The following is a 19444-nucleotide window of genomic DNA, read 5'->3' as shown; positions in this document are numbered from 1 at the left end:
ATTATGTTAAATCTAAAAAGAAATAAAAATACAAAACTGAACAATAATAGATTTACTTTGCAAGCATGTGAGAGAAAACTAATAAATTACTTACTTTCTTCAGCTGTTTTCTGGGAACGATGTAATGAGCTTCAGGACATAGAAAAGATTATGGCACAAATTGAAAGAGGCGAAGCTCGAATTCAGAGGAGAATTAGTATTAAAAAAGCACTTGACACAAAGGTAATTGCCTTTTAAGTTGTATCATATGAAGAAAAATGGTAAAATATTAATAAGGGATGATACCACTGGTTTTTAAATATTGTCTTTCCTATTTTATTGTCCCAAAGGTGCATTTTCAAGACACAACTTGGACTTTCTGGGTTGTTTTTTTTTTTAAAAAAAAACACGTTTTGCTTTTCATTCAAGAAGCTTCTTGCATGAGAAGCAAAACGTCTTCAAAGAAAAACCAGAAGGTCAGCTGCCTCTTGAAAAAGCACCTGTGGGACAACCATGACCTGGATGACTGAGAGTCTCAATAGACATTCCTATTTTATTGTTATGTTTTCCATATTTCAGAAAATAAAATGGATATGTTTTCTGGTTAACTAAAAGATTGGGAACCTTTCTTTAGCACTTCTCAGCAGTTCTTTGTTTCAGGTCCTACTTTTCCTTGGCTTTACTGTGTGCTTCTAGAAATACAGGTAATCCTGGACATACAACTACAATTGAGCCCAGATTTCTGTTGCTAAGTGAGAAATTTGTTAAATGAGTTTTGCCTGGTTTTACAACTTTTCTTGCCACATTTGTTAAGTGAATCACTGAAGTTGTTAATTTATTAACATAAGTGAATTTGGCTTCCCATTGACTTTGCTTGGCCGCAAAAGGGGATCACATGACCCCAGGACACTGCAACCGGCATAAGTTGTCAAGCACCCCAATGTAAGTCACATGACCATGAAGATTCTGCAATGGTCATAAGTGTGAAAAAGGGTCATTATCACTTTTTTGAGTGCCGGTGTAACTAAATGAACTGTTGTAAGTCGAGGACTATCTGTACTTTAAAGCGATGAATTGCTGTCCCTGTACAGAAGAATAGCAGCAATGATTACGCAGGGAAAACATTATAGAATGTGGAGAGTGCATGTTTTTCTACGGCAGGGCTGGCATTCCTGAAATAAAAAGGCCAGAGTAAAAATTATTTCATGACAATGCAATGCGATCAATATTATTACTATTCAGTTTTGTGTTATAGTCTTATTTTTCATTAATAATTGGAGAGCAAATTCTAAAGGTCTTTGAGAGACAAAGTGCAATCATTGGGTTCTTGTGGCAGAAAATGGCAAAAATACTGATTTGTTATTCTAGGTACACTTAACAACTATGTGGTTCTTTTAATAACCTGTGATTGGCTCAACAGTCATAGTGATCCACTTAACAACTGTTGGAAAAATAGTTATAAAATTGAGTCAGGTTACATGGTGACCTGCTTAATGACTGCAACAATTTATGACCAAAATTCTGTGCTCAAATGTAGTCATAAAAAGACTAAGATGTATTTATGACTGTTTCCTAGTATGATTTGTTTGCTTATTGTACCCTATGACTATCATTTAGTGTCGTACCTTACGATTCTTGACTCTTGACGAATGTATCTTTTCTTTTATGTATACTGAGAGCATTTACACCAAGACAAATTCATTGTGTGTCCAATCACACTTGGCCAATAAAATATTCTATTCTATTTTTCTGATCTTTTAAAACTCCAATCCACTGTTCAAATTTGGAAAGAATGTATAAATTTTTGAAAGGTTGCTTTCCTACAAATCAAGAAATCCAGTGGCATTTAAATGTCAGGTTGTCCTATTTCCTCCTGACTTCTAATCTATACATAGCAAGCAGAACTGGTAAACTTATAGTTAAAGCAGTTAATCAAAGGACCCATTATATTGAACAGATTGGGGTATTCTGAGATTGTGGCATTGTTTACTGAATGCTGATGCTTTGTATGTTAACTTACATGTATTTTATTAATTTCCTTTTATCTAGTTTACCCTGGACTTATATCCTGTGTTTTATTTATGTTTTATATTGTTGATATGGTCAGATTAATCACTTATCTACAAATCAAGAGGCTTTTTTGCTGCTAGAAATATGTACTAGCTAAATTTTCATTGAGTGTGTGTGTGTGTGTGTACTTTTACATGCCATTTTGATTTCCTTCCTTTTCTCAGATTGGCAGATACAAAGCACCTTTTCACCAATTGAGAATATCATATGGTACTAACAAAGGGAAGAATTACACAGAAGAAGAAGATCGGTTTTTGATCTGTATGCTTCATAAACTTGGATTTGACAAAGAAAATGTTTATGATGAATTGAGACAGTGTATTCGAAATTCTCCCCAGTTCAGATTTGACTGGTTTCTCAAGTCTAGAACTGCAATGGTATGTACTAGTTTTTGTTTGATTTTTTTGAATAAGACAAAAAACAAGAAAACCAGTTTGTGGATAGAGAAGACTGTATTATGTGTAGATAAACATTGTTTCTTACAGATGGTCCTTGATTTATGACCACAGTTGCAACCAGAAATTCAGACAATGAGTGGTGGAGGTAATTGAGTTATGTGATCAGACTCAATTTTATGCCCAGCTTTACTGCAGTTGTTAAGTGAATCACTGTGGTAGTTAAATAAATTGCATAGTCATTAAGTGAACCACATGCTTGTTAAATGAATCTGGCTTCCCCAGTTGGCTTTGCTTGTCAGAAGCTAGTAGGGGAGGTCACAAAATGTGATAATGTGACTGCAAGACACTGCAACTGTTGTAAATGCATATTGGTTGCTAAGCACTGGAATTGTGATCACATGATTGCGGGAGTGGTGCAGTGGTAATAACTTTGAAAATGGGTCATAAGGCACTTCTAAGGCCATCATAACTTTAAACTATGAGTTTAAAACTATGGAAGGGAGGGTATGGCAATGATCTCTTGTTGTTTCTCATAGTTGGGTTTTAATTAATATGATTTATCTCCCTGGTAGATAAGCATGTACAGCTTTTTTGTATTTTATGTTATTTTTTTTACTTTATTGTATTTAGTTGGCTGTAGGAAATGTTCATATACTCATGAAAAAGAAAGAACACTCTCTTTGAGTTCCATGGTTTTATGTATTATGATGAGGATAGGGTGTAATATATCATGTGTTATTCATCTGCTATTGTATTTACCTTTTTTTTTTTTTAAAGAACTGCTAAGGACCTGATGTCTTTTGCTATGTCCTGATGTATAAAACCATGAAACTTAAAGAGGGTTTACTTTCTTTTTCAGGTGACTATAGGTTTTTTCCCCCATTTTCTTATGAATGGAATAAGAATGGGAAAAGGAATGGAATGAGCTAGAAGGAACCTTGGACATCTAGTCCAGCCCCCTACTTAAGCAGGAGACCCTATACTATTTTAGATAAGTAACTGCCCAGTCTCTTCTTAAAAATATCTAGTGATGAAGCACCTACAACCTCTGAAGGCAAGCTGTTCCACTGGTTTATTGTCATCACTGTTAGGAAGTTTCTCCTTAATTTCAGGTTGCTTATCTCTCTTTTATTAGTTTCCAGCCATTGTTTCTTGTCCGGTCCTCTGGTGCTTTGGAGAATAATTTGACCCCCTTTGTGGCAGCCCCTCAAATACTGCAATACTGCTAACATGTCACCTCTATTTTTTCTTTTCTTTAGACTAGCCAAACTTAAATCTTGCAGCTGTTCTTCGTAGGTTTTCGTTTCCAGGCCTTTGATTATCTTAGTAGCTCTTCTCTGAACTTTTTCCAAAATCTTTTTCAACATATTTTTTGTAGCATAGTGACAAAAATTGGTTGCAATATTCTAGGTGTGGTCTTACTAGGTTTTATAAAGTACTAATATTTCACGTGATCTTGATTCTATGCTTCTGTTTATACAACCCAGGATTGTATTCACTTTTTTTGCTGCTGCTGCACACTTTGAATCTATAAACATTAAAAAAATATTATTAAGTATCCATTCACCTTTGCAGAAATAGGTCATGCTTAATTTTGTGTGAGGTACAGGTTCTACCAGCTTCCATTGAAACATAAAATTTGATGAGGAATGCCTAAACATCTCCATCCAATTGTACATTTCGAGCAGCATAGTAATTGTGTAAAAAAAATGGTTTTTAAAGTAGGCCTTATTTACCAATCACAATTGGGACTGGGAACTTTTGTTACACAAAGCAGTCAGTAAGTGGAAAATCACATGACCATGCCATGGGCTTTTTCCATTTCCCCTCCCTTTGAGATGCTCATTCTGGCACTGGCACTGGGATAATTAGCAATTAAGTTTTGTATTTTCATTCGTTAGAGAGGGAGTCATTACAAGAGAATAAACTTATTGAAAAGAATGTGCTGCCTGGTGCAAATGATGATGATATCTAGTTGGATTATGAAATGTCTGCAAGCAAACAACCAAGTTCAGTTTCAAATAGTCCACTTTGTTCTTAACTAGGGACATAATTCCATTCAAAATATACTGAAGATTCTATGCTTCATGTAATAGTAACCCAAAAGGGACACTGCCATTTTTATTGAAGTAGTATAACTATTCATTTTTTTCTGTTTTTATTCTCTGCCTCATTTCTACCCCACCAAGAGAAGTTCCTTCCATATGTTGTACTGCTTATAGTATAAATATCGAACTTTGTTGTTATTCTTCAGAAATGGTTCATACAGCTGTACATTTTTTTTAAATTTGAAAGCTTGCCTTCATAGCTCAGTATTACAGGGTTCATTTGGTAGATGATCGCTTACCTTCCAGGTGTTTAGTGCTACATCACCATAAAATCTCATTGTTGAATATGATTCCCAAGGAATGGAGCTGTAGTTCCAGATACATAGTACAGATATCCCTCGAGTTATGAATGTAATGGAGTGTGCCCATTCCATTTGTAACCCAAGGATTTGTGGGAATGAATCTCATACTTTGAACATGATCACTTCCTCCTTTCTCCCATGCATTAACTAATTGAATGTGTGGCTCGTTAAATGCACGTGAGGTATTTCAGGGTGGGGAAGACCATGGGGAGACTAGTGATGGAACAGGCCACCTGCTTCAGACTACCCAAGACCTCCTGACCCAAAGATATCCCATTCTCCCTCCCCTGGGATCCCAATTGCTCCCTACCATCCTGTTGCGCCGGGTCACTTACCTGATGAAGATATTTCCTCTGCAGCCTGTTTCTTTGCCTTCTCTCTCCTTTTTTGTTGCCAAAGCCTTCCTCAAGCAGATTAGAGGTGAGAAAGGACGCCTGGAAGGGTGCGCACTTTCCGGCCCTCCTTTCTCGTTATCAAACAGCTGGAGGATGGCTTCAGTGACAAAAAAAGAGCCCCAGAGGTTCATGTGCGCCATTTCAGGCTTTCTTTCTCGCTGCCAAACTGCTTGATGACAGCTTACAGCTACAAAAAGGAGGCCCGGAAGGCCGTGTGCACAATCCAGGCCTCTTTTCCTGTCACTGGAGCACTTGAGGATTGTGTCCCTGTAGGCTTCAGCAACCCTTTGCTGGTAGGAACAGAGCTTTGGAGAGAGGCGTCTGCCTCTCCCAAACTACACTGGTGTAGACAAAGGTTTTTTTTTGCAAAGGACTGCCGAAGCCTACAGGGATGCAATCTTCCTGCAGATTTTGGTAAGGAAACGGCAAACGGAGGGAAGGCCTGAAGCCTTCCCTCCATTTGCAAATATCCAGGCCTCAATTCATAGAGAATAGAGGCCTAAAGTACAAGATCACATAAGATCTCGCACTACTGATCTCGCATGATCTCTCAGTATGTTAGGCCTGTTTTCTATGAATGCACCAAAAGCCTGAAGCAAAAAAGTAGGCAAAGAAACTGCGACAGAGATCTTCACAAGGTGAGTCTCCACAGGTGGAGTGCCTGCGAAAACCCGGCGGGGTGAATGTTGTAGACCTTCTGTAGTCATTCGTAAGGACAAACAAGTGCTGTGATGCTGCAACATTTATAATTTTGGAACTTGTTCCTAAACGCTAGGGGGTGCTAAGCACATAACTCTGAATGATTGCTAAGGGAATGCTCGTAACCCGAGGACTACCTGTAGGTATAAGTTGTTGACAAACAGCTTTTTAACATGGCTAGTTTGGAAGGCTGGAGGGATTATTCTACAGATTTTTCCAAAGTTTTGTCTTACATGTGGAAGCATCTATACAGTGGAGATGATTAGAAAGAACATAATGTAATCACGTGAAGTTCTTTGTGTAGTGGCAATTACACTATTGAATCTCCTGTTTGCTTTTGATTCAGGAATTACAAAGAAGATGTAATACCTTAATCACTTTGATTGAAAGAGAAAACATGGAATTAGAAGAAAAAGAGAAGGCAGAAAAGAAGAAACGTGGACCTAAACCATCTTTGGTGAGAGTAAAATCTGTTTGACTGAAGATTCAGATGAAAGAAAATGATAAATAATAATACGTATGGGAAAAGATTATGAATCCATAGTAGTTATAATTTCCTGTTCTACTCTTTTAAACAACACATATTAAGTCTAGATTTGTAGCATTAATCATATCTTTACATTACTTCATGGTGTATAATTGACCAGTGTTTTAAGATAGCCTTTTCTAGACTCCTTTTCCCATATTATAAAAACTTTTTTAAAAAAAATTAAAATATGAATTCGATATACAATGAAAAACAAATTATAAAATGTTTTAACCTCACTACAGCTTTACAGTAATTTAAATCATGATGAACAAAATTCTCTGAGCTGAGACTCAATTTTTCTCTTTTCTCATTCAGACACAGAAACGTAAATTGGATGGTACTCCTGATGGAAGAGGAAGAAAAAAGAAACTAAAGCTGTGAATACTGAATTCTTTTAATCACTAAATTTAAGCTAGTTCTTTAATTTTACGGGTCTTCATAAGATGTACTTTACAATTCTCAACTATTATGTCATTAAAGGACATTGGGTTCATGTGTTTGTTTACTTGCTAAACTAGAAGAGTAACTTAGTGTCACGTTTTTAAATAAAACAGCTGTGCTGAACTTTTTTTTACCATTAACACTTGAAATAAAAAAATAGGCTTCACCTAGTAGTTGATTTTTTAATATGTATATATATATATGTATATGTATATATTGTTCAATTCTTTATTTCACCAATATGCTAAATTACACTATCCGCTAATAGTTTATAGATATAGTGCTTAGGTTTCCCAGGCTTTAACGTTTTCAATGTATGTCCTTAGCTGTTATGGACATATACCCAGTGAAAAAGAAACCATTTATCACTGAGCAAATTATTTAGAATTATCCATGCTGTTCCTTTGGTTTTCCAAGATGATCTCTGTACTTTAGCTTAACTTTTGCCTTTTTAAATAGGCAGGTAAAGATATCAAACATCCAGCCACCCAACATTTTTATTTTCTATGAAAATGTCTGTGGGACACAAAAGTGTCATTGGAAATATTACATTGGAATTTGTGCTTTGCATTATAGGATAGAGTCAGTCTTGTTGATCAACAAAGTAACTATGGTTGTTGTGCTTATCTCAGTCATTTTTCCCCTTTTTGGGACTACTTTTTCTTTTTACTTGCCAATTATTATATTCTGCTCAATCATAATAGTAATAAGACAAGAAGCCAAGAATCAAACTGTATTCCCATTTGTACATCATGTTAACTGCATTAGTAACTGGTAAGCCAAAGAAAATCATCTCAAATTAGCTTATTACACAATAACCAGAAGAAGAGGATAGAATAATGTTTAAGTGAAAACCTTTCCACTCAAATTTTATTTCTAGATTTCTCACAGAAAACAAGAATTAGTCTTGTTCTTGGTTGTGCTCTTTAGTCCACCTAATAGAGGTACAGTTTGATTGCTTTCTATATAATCTTCACATAAGCAATCCCTGAAAAAATGGTCACTTAGCAGTCACTGGTAATGATCAAGCTTTGCATGTACAACTGAAACATTCTGATCATGGATTGAACTTTTTATTTCATCATTCAATTGTGGAAACCACCAACTTCACACTTAGCCTATCAATTTACATTGTTATAATAAAATGTAATTAGCTAATATGGTCATGTGAAAAAGAAAGTACACCCTCTTTGAGTTCTATGCTTTTATGTATCAGGACATAGTAAAAATCATCTGGTCCTTAACTGTTCTTAAAAATAGGTAAATACAACCTCATATAAATAACAACGTATGTCATCATTTATCTTACAAAAAGAAAGCCAAAATGGAGAAGCCATGTGTGAAAAACTAAGTACATCCTTACAGTTCCCATAGGTATGAAGAGCCTAAATATCAGCCAGATGCTGCTAATCAAGCCCTTGATCAATTAATCATCAGCAAGTGTGACTACCTCAATAAAAGCCGAAGTTTTAGGAGTTTGTTTTTTAGCGTTGAGGTGTGTGTTACAATGTCAAAGTGGAAAGACATCAAGCAATGATCTTAAGAGAAGTAATTGTTGCCACCTATCAATCTGGGAAGGGTTATAAGGCTATTTCCAAACAATTTAAAGTCCATCATTCGTGAGGAAGATTATTCAGAAGTGGAAAACATTCAAGACAGTCAATCTTCCCAGGAGTGGCAAATTCAATTCAAGGTCAAACTGTAATGGTCAAAAAAATTGCAAAAAACCCCACAAGATCTCAAACGCTACAGGCCTAAGTTAGCATTAAATGTTAAGTTCATGACAAATTAGAAAAATACTGAACAAGTATAGTTTTGGAAGGGTTGTCAGCAGAGAGTCTCTTCTCTCTAAAAAACATTGCAGCAGGCTTAGGTTTGTGAAGTTGTATCTGAACAAATTGTAAGACTTCTGGAACACTGTCCTTTGACAGATGAGACCAAAGTGGAGATGTTTTGCCATAATGCAGGGGTGCCCAAACTTGGCAATTCTGGGAGTTGAAGTCCACAAGTCTTAAAGTTGCCAAGTTTGGAGACCTCTGCAATGATGCATAGTGCTCTTTTGGCAGAAATAAAAAAAAACAGCATATCAGTACAAACATCTCATACCAACTGTCAAGCACAGTAAAGGAGGGCTTGATGATTTGGGCTTTTTTTTGCAGCCACAGGACTTGGGTACTTTGCAGTCATGAGTCAACCACAAATACCAAAGTATTGTAGAATCAAATCTGAGGCCATCTGCCGGCCATCTGCTAAAGTTTAGTTGACGTTAGGTCATGCAACAGGACGATGATCCTGAGCACAGCAGCAAATCTGTAACAAAATGGTTGAAAAAGTGTTGCAATGGCCCAGACCTCAACCCAATTGAAATGCTGTGGTGGGACCTCAAGTGAGCTATACATAAACAAATGCCCACAACCTCGATGAATGGAAGCAATGTTGTAAAGAAGAGTGGGCCAACATTCCTCCACAACGATATGAGAGACTGATAAAGTCATATAGAAAATGATTACTTCAAGTTGTTGCTGCTAAAGGTTCTACAGGCGTTTGAATCATAAGATGTACTTAGTTTTTCACACATGGTTTTTCCATTTTGGCTTTCTCGTAAAATAAATGATGACATGGTGTAATTTGTTGTATTTACCTACTTTTAAGAATTGCTAAGTATCTCATGATTTTTACTATGTCCCGATATGTAAAATCACAGAACTCCAAGAGGGTGTACACTCTTTCATATGACTGTATATATTTTACATTAGGAAATGTTAGGAATAAAACAGGAAAAATCTATGTAAGGATACATTTTAACATAGTAATTTTATATTTTCTAATTACTTGAAAATAAAAGAAAATGTGTTTTGGTTCAATGAATTGTTCTGTTTTTTTCTACAAAAAAATAATGGGCACTTGTACCAGCTAAATTCAAATTATTTTCTGTCTCTACCACTATCTTAAGATTTTATTAATCAGAATGCAATCAGTAATGTAATTTCTGGCAAGCATATCTTACAATTCGTATCAATCAAAGGCTACGGACAACTTACAAGTGTAGCAAAAAATAATAATACATTAAATATAATTTAATTCTGGTTTATTAGTTTATTGTAGTAAACCTGTAGTAAAATTAACTCTGTGGTTTTGCAGATTCCAGGCTTTCAACTTTAATAACAGCATAGTTTAGTCTTTTACACTACTGTCATGACATTTACATTTAGTATCTGACTTTATGCTTAGGCCTAATGCCTTAGTTAAAGCAATATGACCACAAATGGAAAAAACACTTGTGTGAAAAAACAATTTTTTTAAAATGGTCTCTGAAAGAGTATTTTGGTAAATTCAAAGGGCATGAGCAGTATACCATAATACACGAGTGAAATAGAGTGTTTCTGTTCTTGATAACCTAGCTTTACCTTTCCTTTGAAATAAGTGAGTTGACTTATAGTAAGTATAGAGATATATGCCTTACATCTTTTACATCCGAAATGCAATATAAATTGCAGCAATCTACTATTCAAGGACTTTTTATTCTACATTAGGAACACTAATGAAAGAATGCTTGTATTTTCGTGGCTTTCCATCTTTCAGTTGCTAAATGAAAAATAGACTGGATGACTGTACCAATTGTCATAATTTACAGTAAAACTTTGGAAAGAGATCTCATGGAAGCAAATCTTATTCCAGGTAGTGTGAATAAAATTGCAGCCTTATCAGAGTACCAAATGCTCTCCTCTTACAGAGCAATGTACAAGCAATGCATACCATTTTTCAAAGGCTGTTTCAAGATGTTCCTTTCAGAGTTTGCTTCCTTCTTTAGTGCTTCAACATAAATAACATATGTATCATATTAATGAAATAACCCTCCAACTGCTTGGTAAATATAAGTGGTAATCCTGGAAATGTGAAAGTCTACAGTTATTAAGATTAAACTCATGATTTTGACAGAATAAATAACCAATGATTAACATATGATAAATTTGTTCATAATCAACCAAGTATATAAACCATATTATTGCGCTAATTAAAATCTTGCAAATTTTGACTTCCTTTAAGCAAAAGAACCTTGTCAATTTTACATTGAGAATTTTTCAAACATATATTTCTTCATAAATGAACCATTAAACTAGTTTGGCTTAACAAAAAAGAAGGGACAAGGAGGAATCTAAACTAGCTGCTATGTCTAGGCAGATAAAAGGTACTGAAGAAAATATAGCATGGTCCTCTGATGTGAGTAACTTGAAATTAGCTGGTACAGGTGAATAAAAATATATTGCTATTGTTATTTGGAAAGGTATTATGGCTATTCATGCTAGCTTTGAAAGCCACAAATGTCGGTTTGTTTTAATGAATAGTAGAATAAATGCAATAAAAAGGTAAAGATTCCCCTCACACGTATGGGCTAGTTTCCGGTCCTGGGGGGTGGTGCTCATCTCCATTATAAAACCTAAGAGCCAGCACTGTCCAAAGATGTCTCCGTGGTCATGTGGCCTGCATGACTAAATGCCGAAGGCACACAGAAAGCTGTTACCTTCACCACCAAAATGGTCCTATTGTTCTACTTGCATTTTTACATGCTTTCAAACTGCTAGGTTGGCAGAAGCTGGGACAAGTAATGGTAGCGCTAGGGATTCGAACCGCCGAACTTTCTGATTGACAAGCTCAGCGTCTTAGACACTGAGCCACCCTTATATAACCCTTATACACCGCATCTTATACAATGCACTTTTCCAAATAATCTTGAAATGTGTACTGCCCTATATAAAATGAAAGAAACAGCAGCAGCAGCAGCAGCTGGAAGATCTATTATTAACAATTTTCTTCTATAAAGCAGGATATTTTTATGTGTTAGTTATTTTTGCCTGATCAGCTAATAAACACTATGAATTAAAATATTTAAAGGACACTAGCATACAGTATTAAAACTCATAGAGATTTGTCAGTAGTAGTCTGAGAATTTCTTTCTAGACAAGAAATGATAGATATAACTATTGCACAATGAATTATATCAATTAAAAAGGTGAATCTTAATTAAATTGTTTATAGACAAATTAGTGTCCAAGCACCATTAACAGGAGTTTCCTCCTAAGCATGAGAAAAAAGAAACTCTTTGTTTTAACAACACAAATGCTGTTAAAAAAATAAAACTGGCTGTCCAATTAACCAGGGATAGTTTTTAGTATATTAAAATACTTTCCACAGCATTCTCTGATTAATTAAAGCTTTGATCTCACATAGACATTTACAATTTATTTATTCCTACTGAAATTGGTGTAGCTTCTAAATAAGTTGGTGCAATCTTATTAATGTACTTTGATTTTCTGTAAGAAAACTCATTTTGAATCTAAAACTTTCAAGATGTCTGGGACAAAAACCTACTACGTGATAAATATATAAATTCTGTAACCAAATTCAGTATATGCTGATTAATTCAACACCACAAAATCTCAACAAATAGAGGCAATAACTTACTTATTTTGGAATTATATAGATTCTATCAGTCTGGCATGGAAAGTTGCTTTAAAACTGAAAACAATTCTATCTAGTTTTCATAATTAAAGTTGAAATAATAAAGGGGCTTACCAGCTTTGAAAATATGGCACTATTTTATTCAAATAATAGTAAAGTGCCATCTTGATTCTCCTAAAACAATATTGAATAGCCCTTTCCCAGAATGATTTCTTTTCAAAATAACATGGTAATAATTGTCCCATAATTTTTTAAACAGTTGCATGTATTGACACAAAATTTACTATGATTGCTTAGCTAAGTAGTAGTAGTTGTTTTTTTAAAAGAACACTCTGAAAAGAAATTTCCAAGCAGTTAAGGTCATGCAAATTATTCACAAAGTTTTACAATATTTTCCAAGTTCCATTAGGAGAGAGCTATTTGAACTAACATAAATAAAATACGACTAACCACAAGCAACTGGAATAATAATCTAATAATGAGTTAGTTTTATGACATTTATGTTACATAAGTACAGAACATTGCAGAATGTTGTATGAAAGACTATTTGTAATACCTGTATATTAAAACATTCAAGAAACATTCTCTTTAAATAAGTTCAGTATTTTTCCAATACAGTGTTTTGCTTATCAATACAGATTCCATTGAGATTTAATTATAGATATTTGCTTTAGTTAAAATTTTACCTTTTTTTTCTTAACCTCCCTCCCACTCTTTCATATAAAAATGGTATAAATCTAAATACTATACAACTTAATGAAAAGGAAATCAATATCCCTTTGAATAGCACCAGGCTTTCACGTTGATAGATAAGGCACACATACCTGCTAATGGATTTTTTTAAAGCACCATTTCAGGGGGGAAATGCTAAATTTAATTAACATTTTATTCCAGGAGATCATCCTGTGTTCCTGGGAGTTGGTTGGTGGGGAAGTTATAAATAAGTCACATTTTTATACAGATTATCTTTGCTATACTTGTCTTCCAAATGCTGGAATCTCACACAACATAGCACCAAAACTGCAGCAGCCTAATTCCATGTCTACCCCACCTCCAGCCCGGCCCCATGTGGTTTCCATTATGTAAGATCTTCAGAGTCATCAATGCTGTTAAACTTCAGAGCTATCATTATTGCTCTGCTGTGTAGTCATAGTTTCATTACTGTTGGAATGATTGGGAAATGAGCTTGTTTTTCCATCAGTTGAATGTCCCTTACGCTTCAGAAGTAATATAATAATTATAACAGTGCAGAGAAGAAGCAATAGTCCAATTGCACCTCCAATAATGGGAATTATCTTGTCTTCTGCATTACTTCCTGGAATTTGCAGGACTGGCTTTTCATAGGGTTTACCTGCTGGAGACCATTCTTTTTGCTTGAGGGTAATTTTATTAGATCGGTCAAGAACTATATGCTGGATATTTGTTCCTCTATTCTTATCAGTACCAATATCTTGGGCAAGTGCAGGAATATCAGAAACAGCTCTCCGAGAGCGACTAAGATGTGAGGTGCTGTTATTGCAAGATAAAACATGGTGATCCTCAATACTTCTTTTTCCAAGGCCCTTATGAGCATTTTCACGTGATCGAACCATGTAGATGGTGTGGATGTACCATTCTCGACCCACTGCCACCTATTAGATTAAAAAATAAACAAACAGATGAAATTTAAAAAAAATTAGAAAACTAAGCAAAATGAAAAAGAAAGTGAGACTCCAGTAGCTGCACATCTAACCTGCATGTATTAGTTTTCATGCAATAACAGTATGATCCATCACTTTTTTTTTTACCTGAAATAATGGAGTTGACAGCAGGCTGAAACCATCAGAACCAGGCTGTTTGACCAAAGGATAGCCATCAATGTGATCAACTGCTAATTTGGCGTGGAATGCCATATTTCCAAACATTTTTGCTTGTGTATCTGGTTGAGCTTTATCCTAGGGAATAAAGAAATAATGGTATATTATTAAGTTTAAACTTAAAAATGATGTTTATGAGAATCTATTAGCCTAGTATTAGAATACATTACCAGGATTTTGAATCTGTACAATAGGGAAGGTGAGTCAGCTAGGCAACCATATTCTTTGTTACTTGGATTATACTTGGGAACATACCCATCGGCCCCTGTACATAAGAACACCTTCTCAATGTTACAGAAGAAAGATTCCCCTAAATTCTGAACAGGATCCACCATGACACGACCATAGATTTCTGAACCTAAAATTAAAGAAGCATGAGTTCAAAATCAACTGTGGTTCAAAAAGCCGTCGGATGTATTTGCCCAAAATCTTAAATTCAATAACCAAGTAATAATATTTCATGTGACAGAAAAGTAAAATTAACCAGACTAAGATAATCACATTAACCATAAGTTGAATTCACTTTAAATATTTTAAAAAAATCAAATTTGTTTTTTTTACTCCAGATCAGTTTATGACTTTGAAAAAGTGGCTCTTGGCATGCCATTCAAGGGGGAAATATGATCTCCAAACCTGCAAGTTATTACATAGACTAATATGTACAGTAAATCCAAATCCTATATTCCTAGATGTAATCATGTTGTTTGAGTAGCTAACAAATTGCTAATCAATTCAATCAATAATTAAATATTACTAATGCTAAAATTTAAGTTTAAAAACCCTACAATATAAATTAAATAAATGTGTAACTGTACAATGAAATAATGTAAGTCACAATTTGCATTTAAACTACAAAGGCCTGAAATTTGTGAACAACAATATTTATGAACAATATATGCTTGGCATATATTCATAACATCAACCCAGCATGCTATCGCTTTAAGAAGATATGCTAGGGCCAGGAAGCCGGAATAGGAAATTATTTTCCATGCATCACCGCACACTGCACTGCACTTAGAGAAGAAAAGGCATGACATTCTGGATAAACTAGATTTCTTTTACACACACACACAAAATGGTTGGCTAGTATTATTTCATAATTTCATAATTCTATATAAATACTGCCCTTGAGCTATTAAGATAAATGCTTAATATTGCTCTTAGATGCTTAGTTCAGCATTTTACTTGCTCTACTGAAAATCCCTGCAATTCTATTTTTCTTCACTAGGGGTCAGCCTTTATTCAGGACACAATTAAAGATTATTTATATGATGTTACACTAGTGATTTAATATACCTTTTGGTCATCCCAGTTACAATTTGAGCTAAAAACAGGAATTCTGCTTCCTAAGGAAAACATTTTTGCAGTCACATTATACAGTGCGTTTTAATTTTCTGAAAGAACCATTTCATAGAAAGATGATTGTTCATCTATACCACTGTAATTTTACGGTAAATATGCTTTTTAATTCATAGTACAAGTGGACAAAAATCTCCTTCTTTCTCAATAACAAATATTGTAATATAAGAGGACAGGATTCCTCAGAGCATTATCCCATGTAAATTAACAAAAGAGATTTGACAAGTGTGGCTAGAATGGTTCATTAGTCTACTTGGCTATTATGTTAAAGGAGACTTTACCCTCTGTGAATGAGACGTCAGTTTCTTCCCCAAATCCCAGAGAGCCATCAGACAGCCACAGATCCTTCTTGGATAGCAGAAACATTTGAGTATTGAGATTAAATTCAGCTGCTACTGGGTCACTGACCTGCATAAAGAAAAAAACTATTTAGGGAAGTAATTTCAATAGTCTCTCTCTAGCAAAAATCTAGCAATAATTTAATTGCGGTTTATTCTCAAGATTATTAGAAATACTCAAGAGAGTTCAAGAGAGTAAAGCTAAAGAGGAGAGTGTGGTCCATGATTTGTGTTCATAAATAATTGCTTCAAGAACTAGGTGCTGTGTATAGTGCCATTGTTCTACATAAATGTGCAACCTTGAATTCCTTCTCACAGCCTTCTTCAAGAATAAAATTTGTAAATATAGGCTGATTTGATCAAACAACCTAAAGGAAATATCGTAGAGCAGGTTGGAATCAGGCAGTATCCAACTTGATTGGCTGAATGAATAAAGAAATATTGTTTTTTCATAGAAAGAAACAGCAATCATAAGTAGATGCTCCAGTCAAAAAAGCCCAAACCCAACTTATGTCTGGCAATATTCAATTCTGCTGAAAACAATTCCTGTAATGCAATTTTATCCAACATAATGGCATCCAGATCGGCTGGACCTACAATTCATTTATTGGAAAGCATAGTCTTAAAACAACTGATATAGCATCGTTATAGAAGGTTGTTATAAGATAATTCTCCTGCACTAAGGTGGCTTCTAATAATCCATTATAAGGCAGAATCCATTATAATCTATTATACAGAAAAGATTGCATGATATTCTAGAGAGATGCAACTGTGAGATAACATTTATATGACTAAATGTTACTAGAAGCGAGGAAAGAGTTTAATATATGGCTGTTATTTTCGACTGTCAATTCTAAATCAGAGACATTTATAGGTATACTCAGTGTTTAGTGCTATAATCTCTACCTTAAAGGCAATATAACCTCTAGGCCACAGTTCTCAAATCTGACACTTTTCAGATATGTTGCAATTCTAATTGTCAGAATTCTAAAAGTTTAGCTCTAATGCTACCTCAGGTTGAGAAAAACAAAAAAAAAAATGACTAGATTTTGATTTGGAGATAGTGCAAAAGTGAAAATGTGTTGTTAGAATTTTAAATATTTAGTGCCCAGCTTTCTAAGTCACTTTATAACAACAAACATGTAAAACTAATTCAGATGTTTGGCCCTAATACTGCAATTAAGCCAATGTAATTATCAAGTGATATTTCAGAGAAATGTATCAAAACGCTTTATTAGTTGAGAACATTAAAGTCATGAAATACTTCACCTGCTGGAACCTGATATCTAGTTCAAAAGTGATTGGCTCCCGTGGGCTGCAGATGACAGGCTGGGTGTATTCTTGGCTGGGTGTGGCAACACAGGGGAGAAGTTTCACAGTGTAAGTGCCAGAATAGTCACGTACCTGGAAAAAGACACAGAAACTAAAATACAGGTAGTCCTTGAGTTACAACCACAATTGAGCCCAAAATTTATGTTGCCAAATGAAACATTTGTTAAGTGAGTTTGCTCCATTTTACAACTTTTCTTGCCACCATTGTTAAGTGATTTTGTTAAGCATTTGTTAAGCTAGTAACATGGTTGTTAGTGAACCCAGATTCCCCATTGACTTTGCTTGTCAGAAGGCCGCTAAAGCTGATCTGGAGTGACCCCAGGACACTCCAACCGTCATAAAGACGAACCACTTGCCAAGCACCTGACTATGGGGATGCTGCAATGGTCGTAAGTATGAAAAACAATCATAAGCCACTTCATGCTCTTCTTTTCTGACAAACCTTAACCTAATATAACATACTGCATAAATAACACTACAGCAAAGATGTGTATATTGAGCTTAATAGGTACAGTATTTCAGTGATACTGAAAGACACAAAACTGACTTGCATTCTTACTGCATATGCATGTAAAAATATTTGCTCCTAAGCCATCCAAAGTCTATTTTCAAGCTGTACATTACAAGTTCATTTACCTGTGATTATTTACAGCACACTAAACATTATTTTAAAAATTAGGTTAGTATGAAGCTAATCTATATCTCAGCATCACAGACTTGCATCACAGACAGCATTAAACATAAAGAAGTTTAATATTGGCCCTTTTTAAAAAACAATATAAACTTCCACAAAATACTAATGTTAGTACTCACAGCAAAATCGGAAAGAAACTTCCATTGCTGCATTGGCTGATTGAAAGTTTGCTCACTTTGAGAAAGGTTCAATGTGAATGTAAGGCCAGGATGGTCAGATGACATCACCATAGAAGCCAGAGAAGTGCCTGCAAAAGTGAAATACCTGTTTTATGGTGAAGTTCATAGATGTTATCCAACACACTGGGGAATGGAACTATCTTTCCTATTCCAATTTAGGAAAATCAGGATACAAGGAGATGGACTAGCACCAGTGGGTAGTGTAGAATCAGCAAATCCTTGCTGTGTGTTTTGAAGACAGAAGGAAATTGGCAAAAATGTGCTCTTCTCTTCTCATTAGGGAATCCAAAGCTTTTCATGAATAGATGATAAAATCCAGTTCGAGCCATAAGTTCCTTACTGTTTATTAAATCCCAAAGTCTGTTGTCATAGACCCACAAAGAGGTTTTTGGCTCAGAAAAGATACTCAGAAAACATACAAAATGCTGGCCTTACCTGGGTGGGATATTATGAACTGCCCCCTGAATCGAATTTCAGTCCTGAAATGGACCACCAATCGCCCTTCATCATTGATTTGCATACTGGTTGGGTAAAGAGACCCTAGATGTAAGCAGCCATATTATTTTAGAAATATTCATAAAAAGACTAGTTGTTTAGTATCATTCAAATGTGTTGGATTGCAAGTACCACAAGACTTAGTCAGCATTGTGTCGATTAAGGAGCCGAAATCATTGCTATGATAAAATAAAGCAATACACATGGAAATAGAGTAACATAAATCATTCAAATTTTGTTTTAAAAAATAAGCTTGGCTTTGAAGCAAGCTGTCACTGTGCAAATGGCTGGATAAAGTTGTTTACCACAATCTAGCCTAGAAACCAGATATTCTTTTTTGGTGAAGTTCCATATAGCCACGAATGGCTAATTGTGTCTAAGAGGCTGATTTTTCACATCCTGTAGTAGCCAGTTCTCCAGACTAATCTCGTAAGGTAACAAGGTTCTGGGCAAGAAAAAAAAAAAGGAAATATTTATAATTTACCTTGCAGTTCTGCTTCTGGTGGACTTCCAATGCCATCTTTCCATAGAATTGCAGTATCATACACAAAGGTGAGCCTCAACTCAGATTGCAGGTCAAAATGTTGCCAGCCCCCAACTGCTGCAGGTGAATGGAAGACATAAGACACATAGAGGGGCACTCGAAGAGTGACATATGATTGAACCAGATTCAACACCTGAAAAATAGCACAGCATTAAATCACCCTATGTTCATACAGAATCTTCAGCAGTTAAAATCACAGCTCTTCTGAACACAGTATAAAATCTCATCATCATAACTTCCTTTTGGTCCCTTGTTTATTTATTTTC

At 35.1% G+C, this 19444-nt stretch overlaps 2 protein-coding genes across 4 annotated transcripts in view; one reads left to right on the top strand and one right to left on the bottom strand.

Annotated features, from left to right (window-relative positions):
- Window positions 1-9785, top strand: part of SMARCA5 (SNF2 related chromatin remodeling ATPase 5) — a 31432-nt gene extending 21647 nt beyond the window's left edge. For both annotated transcript variants that reach the window (XM_026668804.2, XM_087963084.1), the window contains 4 exons: window positions 104-222; window positions 2214-2426; window positions 6298-6408; window positions 6796-9785. In XM_026668804.2, the coding sequence (XP_026524589.2) occupies window positions 104-222; window positions 2214-2426; window positions 6298-6408; window positions 6796-6861 (509 nt within the window). In that variant the 3' untranslated portion in view covers window positions 6862-9785. The remainder of the gene's footprint in view (window positions 1-103; window positions 223-2213; window positions 2427-6297; window positions 6409-6795) is intronic.
- A 2070-nt stretch (window positions 9786-11855) lies between these two features.
- Window positions 11856-19444, bottom strand: part of FREM3 (FRAS1 related extracellular matrix 3) — a 60748-nt gene continuing 53159 nt past the window's right edge. Inside the window, exons 17-24 of one of the 2 annotated variants that reach the window (XM_026668626.2) lie at window positions 19119-19311; window positions 18575-18679; window positions 18080-18207; window positions 17204-17338; window positions 15878-16004; window positions 14408-14595; window positions 14169-14315; window positions 11856-14012 (exon numbers count right to left, since the gene is read on the bottom strand). In XM_026668626.2, the coding sequence (XP_026524411.2) occupies window positions 13491-14012; window positions 14169-14315; window positions 14408-14595; window positions 15878-16004; window positions 17204-17338; window positions 18080-18207; window positions 18575-18679; window positions 19119-19311 (1545 nt within the window). In that variant the 3' untranslated portion in view covers window positions 11856-13490. Of the gene's footprint in view, window positions 14013-14168; window positions 14316-14407; window positions 14596-15877; window positions 16005-17203; window positions 17339-18079; window positions 18208-18574; window positions 18680-19118; window positions 19312-19444 lie in introns of those variants that run through there. The other variant, XM_087963083.1, reaches the window with a different exon arrangement.

This window comes from Notechis scutatus, chromosome 4 (assembly GCF_049901735.1).
Source record: "Notechis scutatus isolate UNSWTSFEM ecotype Mainland chromosome 4, rNotScu1.2, whole genome shotgun sequence".
Lineage (NCBI taxonomy): Eukaryota > Metazoa > Chordata > Lepidosauria > Squamata > Elapidae > Notechis > Notechis scutatus.
The sequence above is the reverse complement of the archived record's forward strand: the minus strand, read 5'-3'. Positions and strand labels throughout refer to the sequence as shown.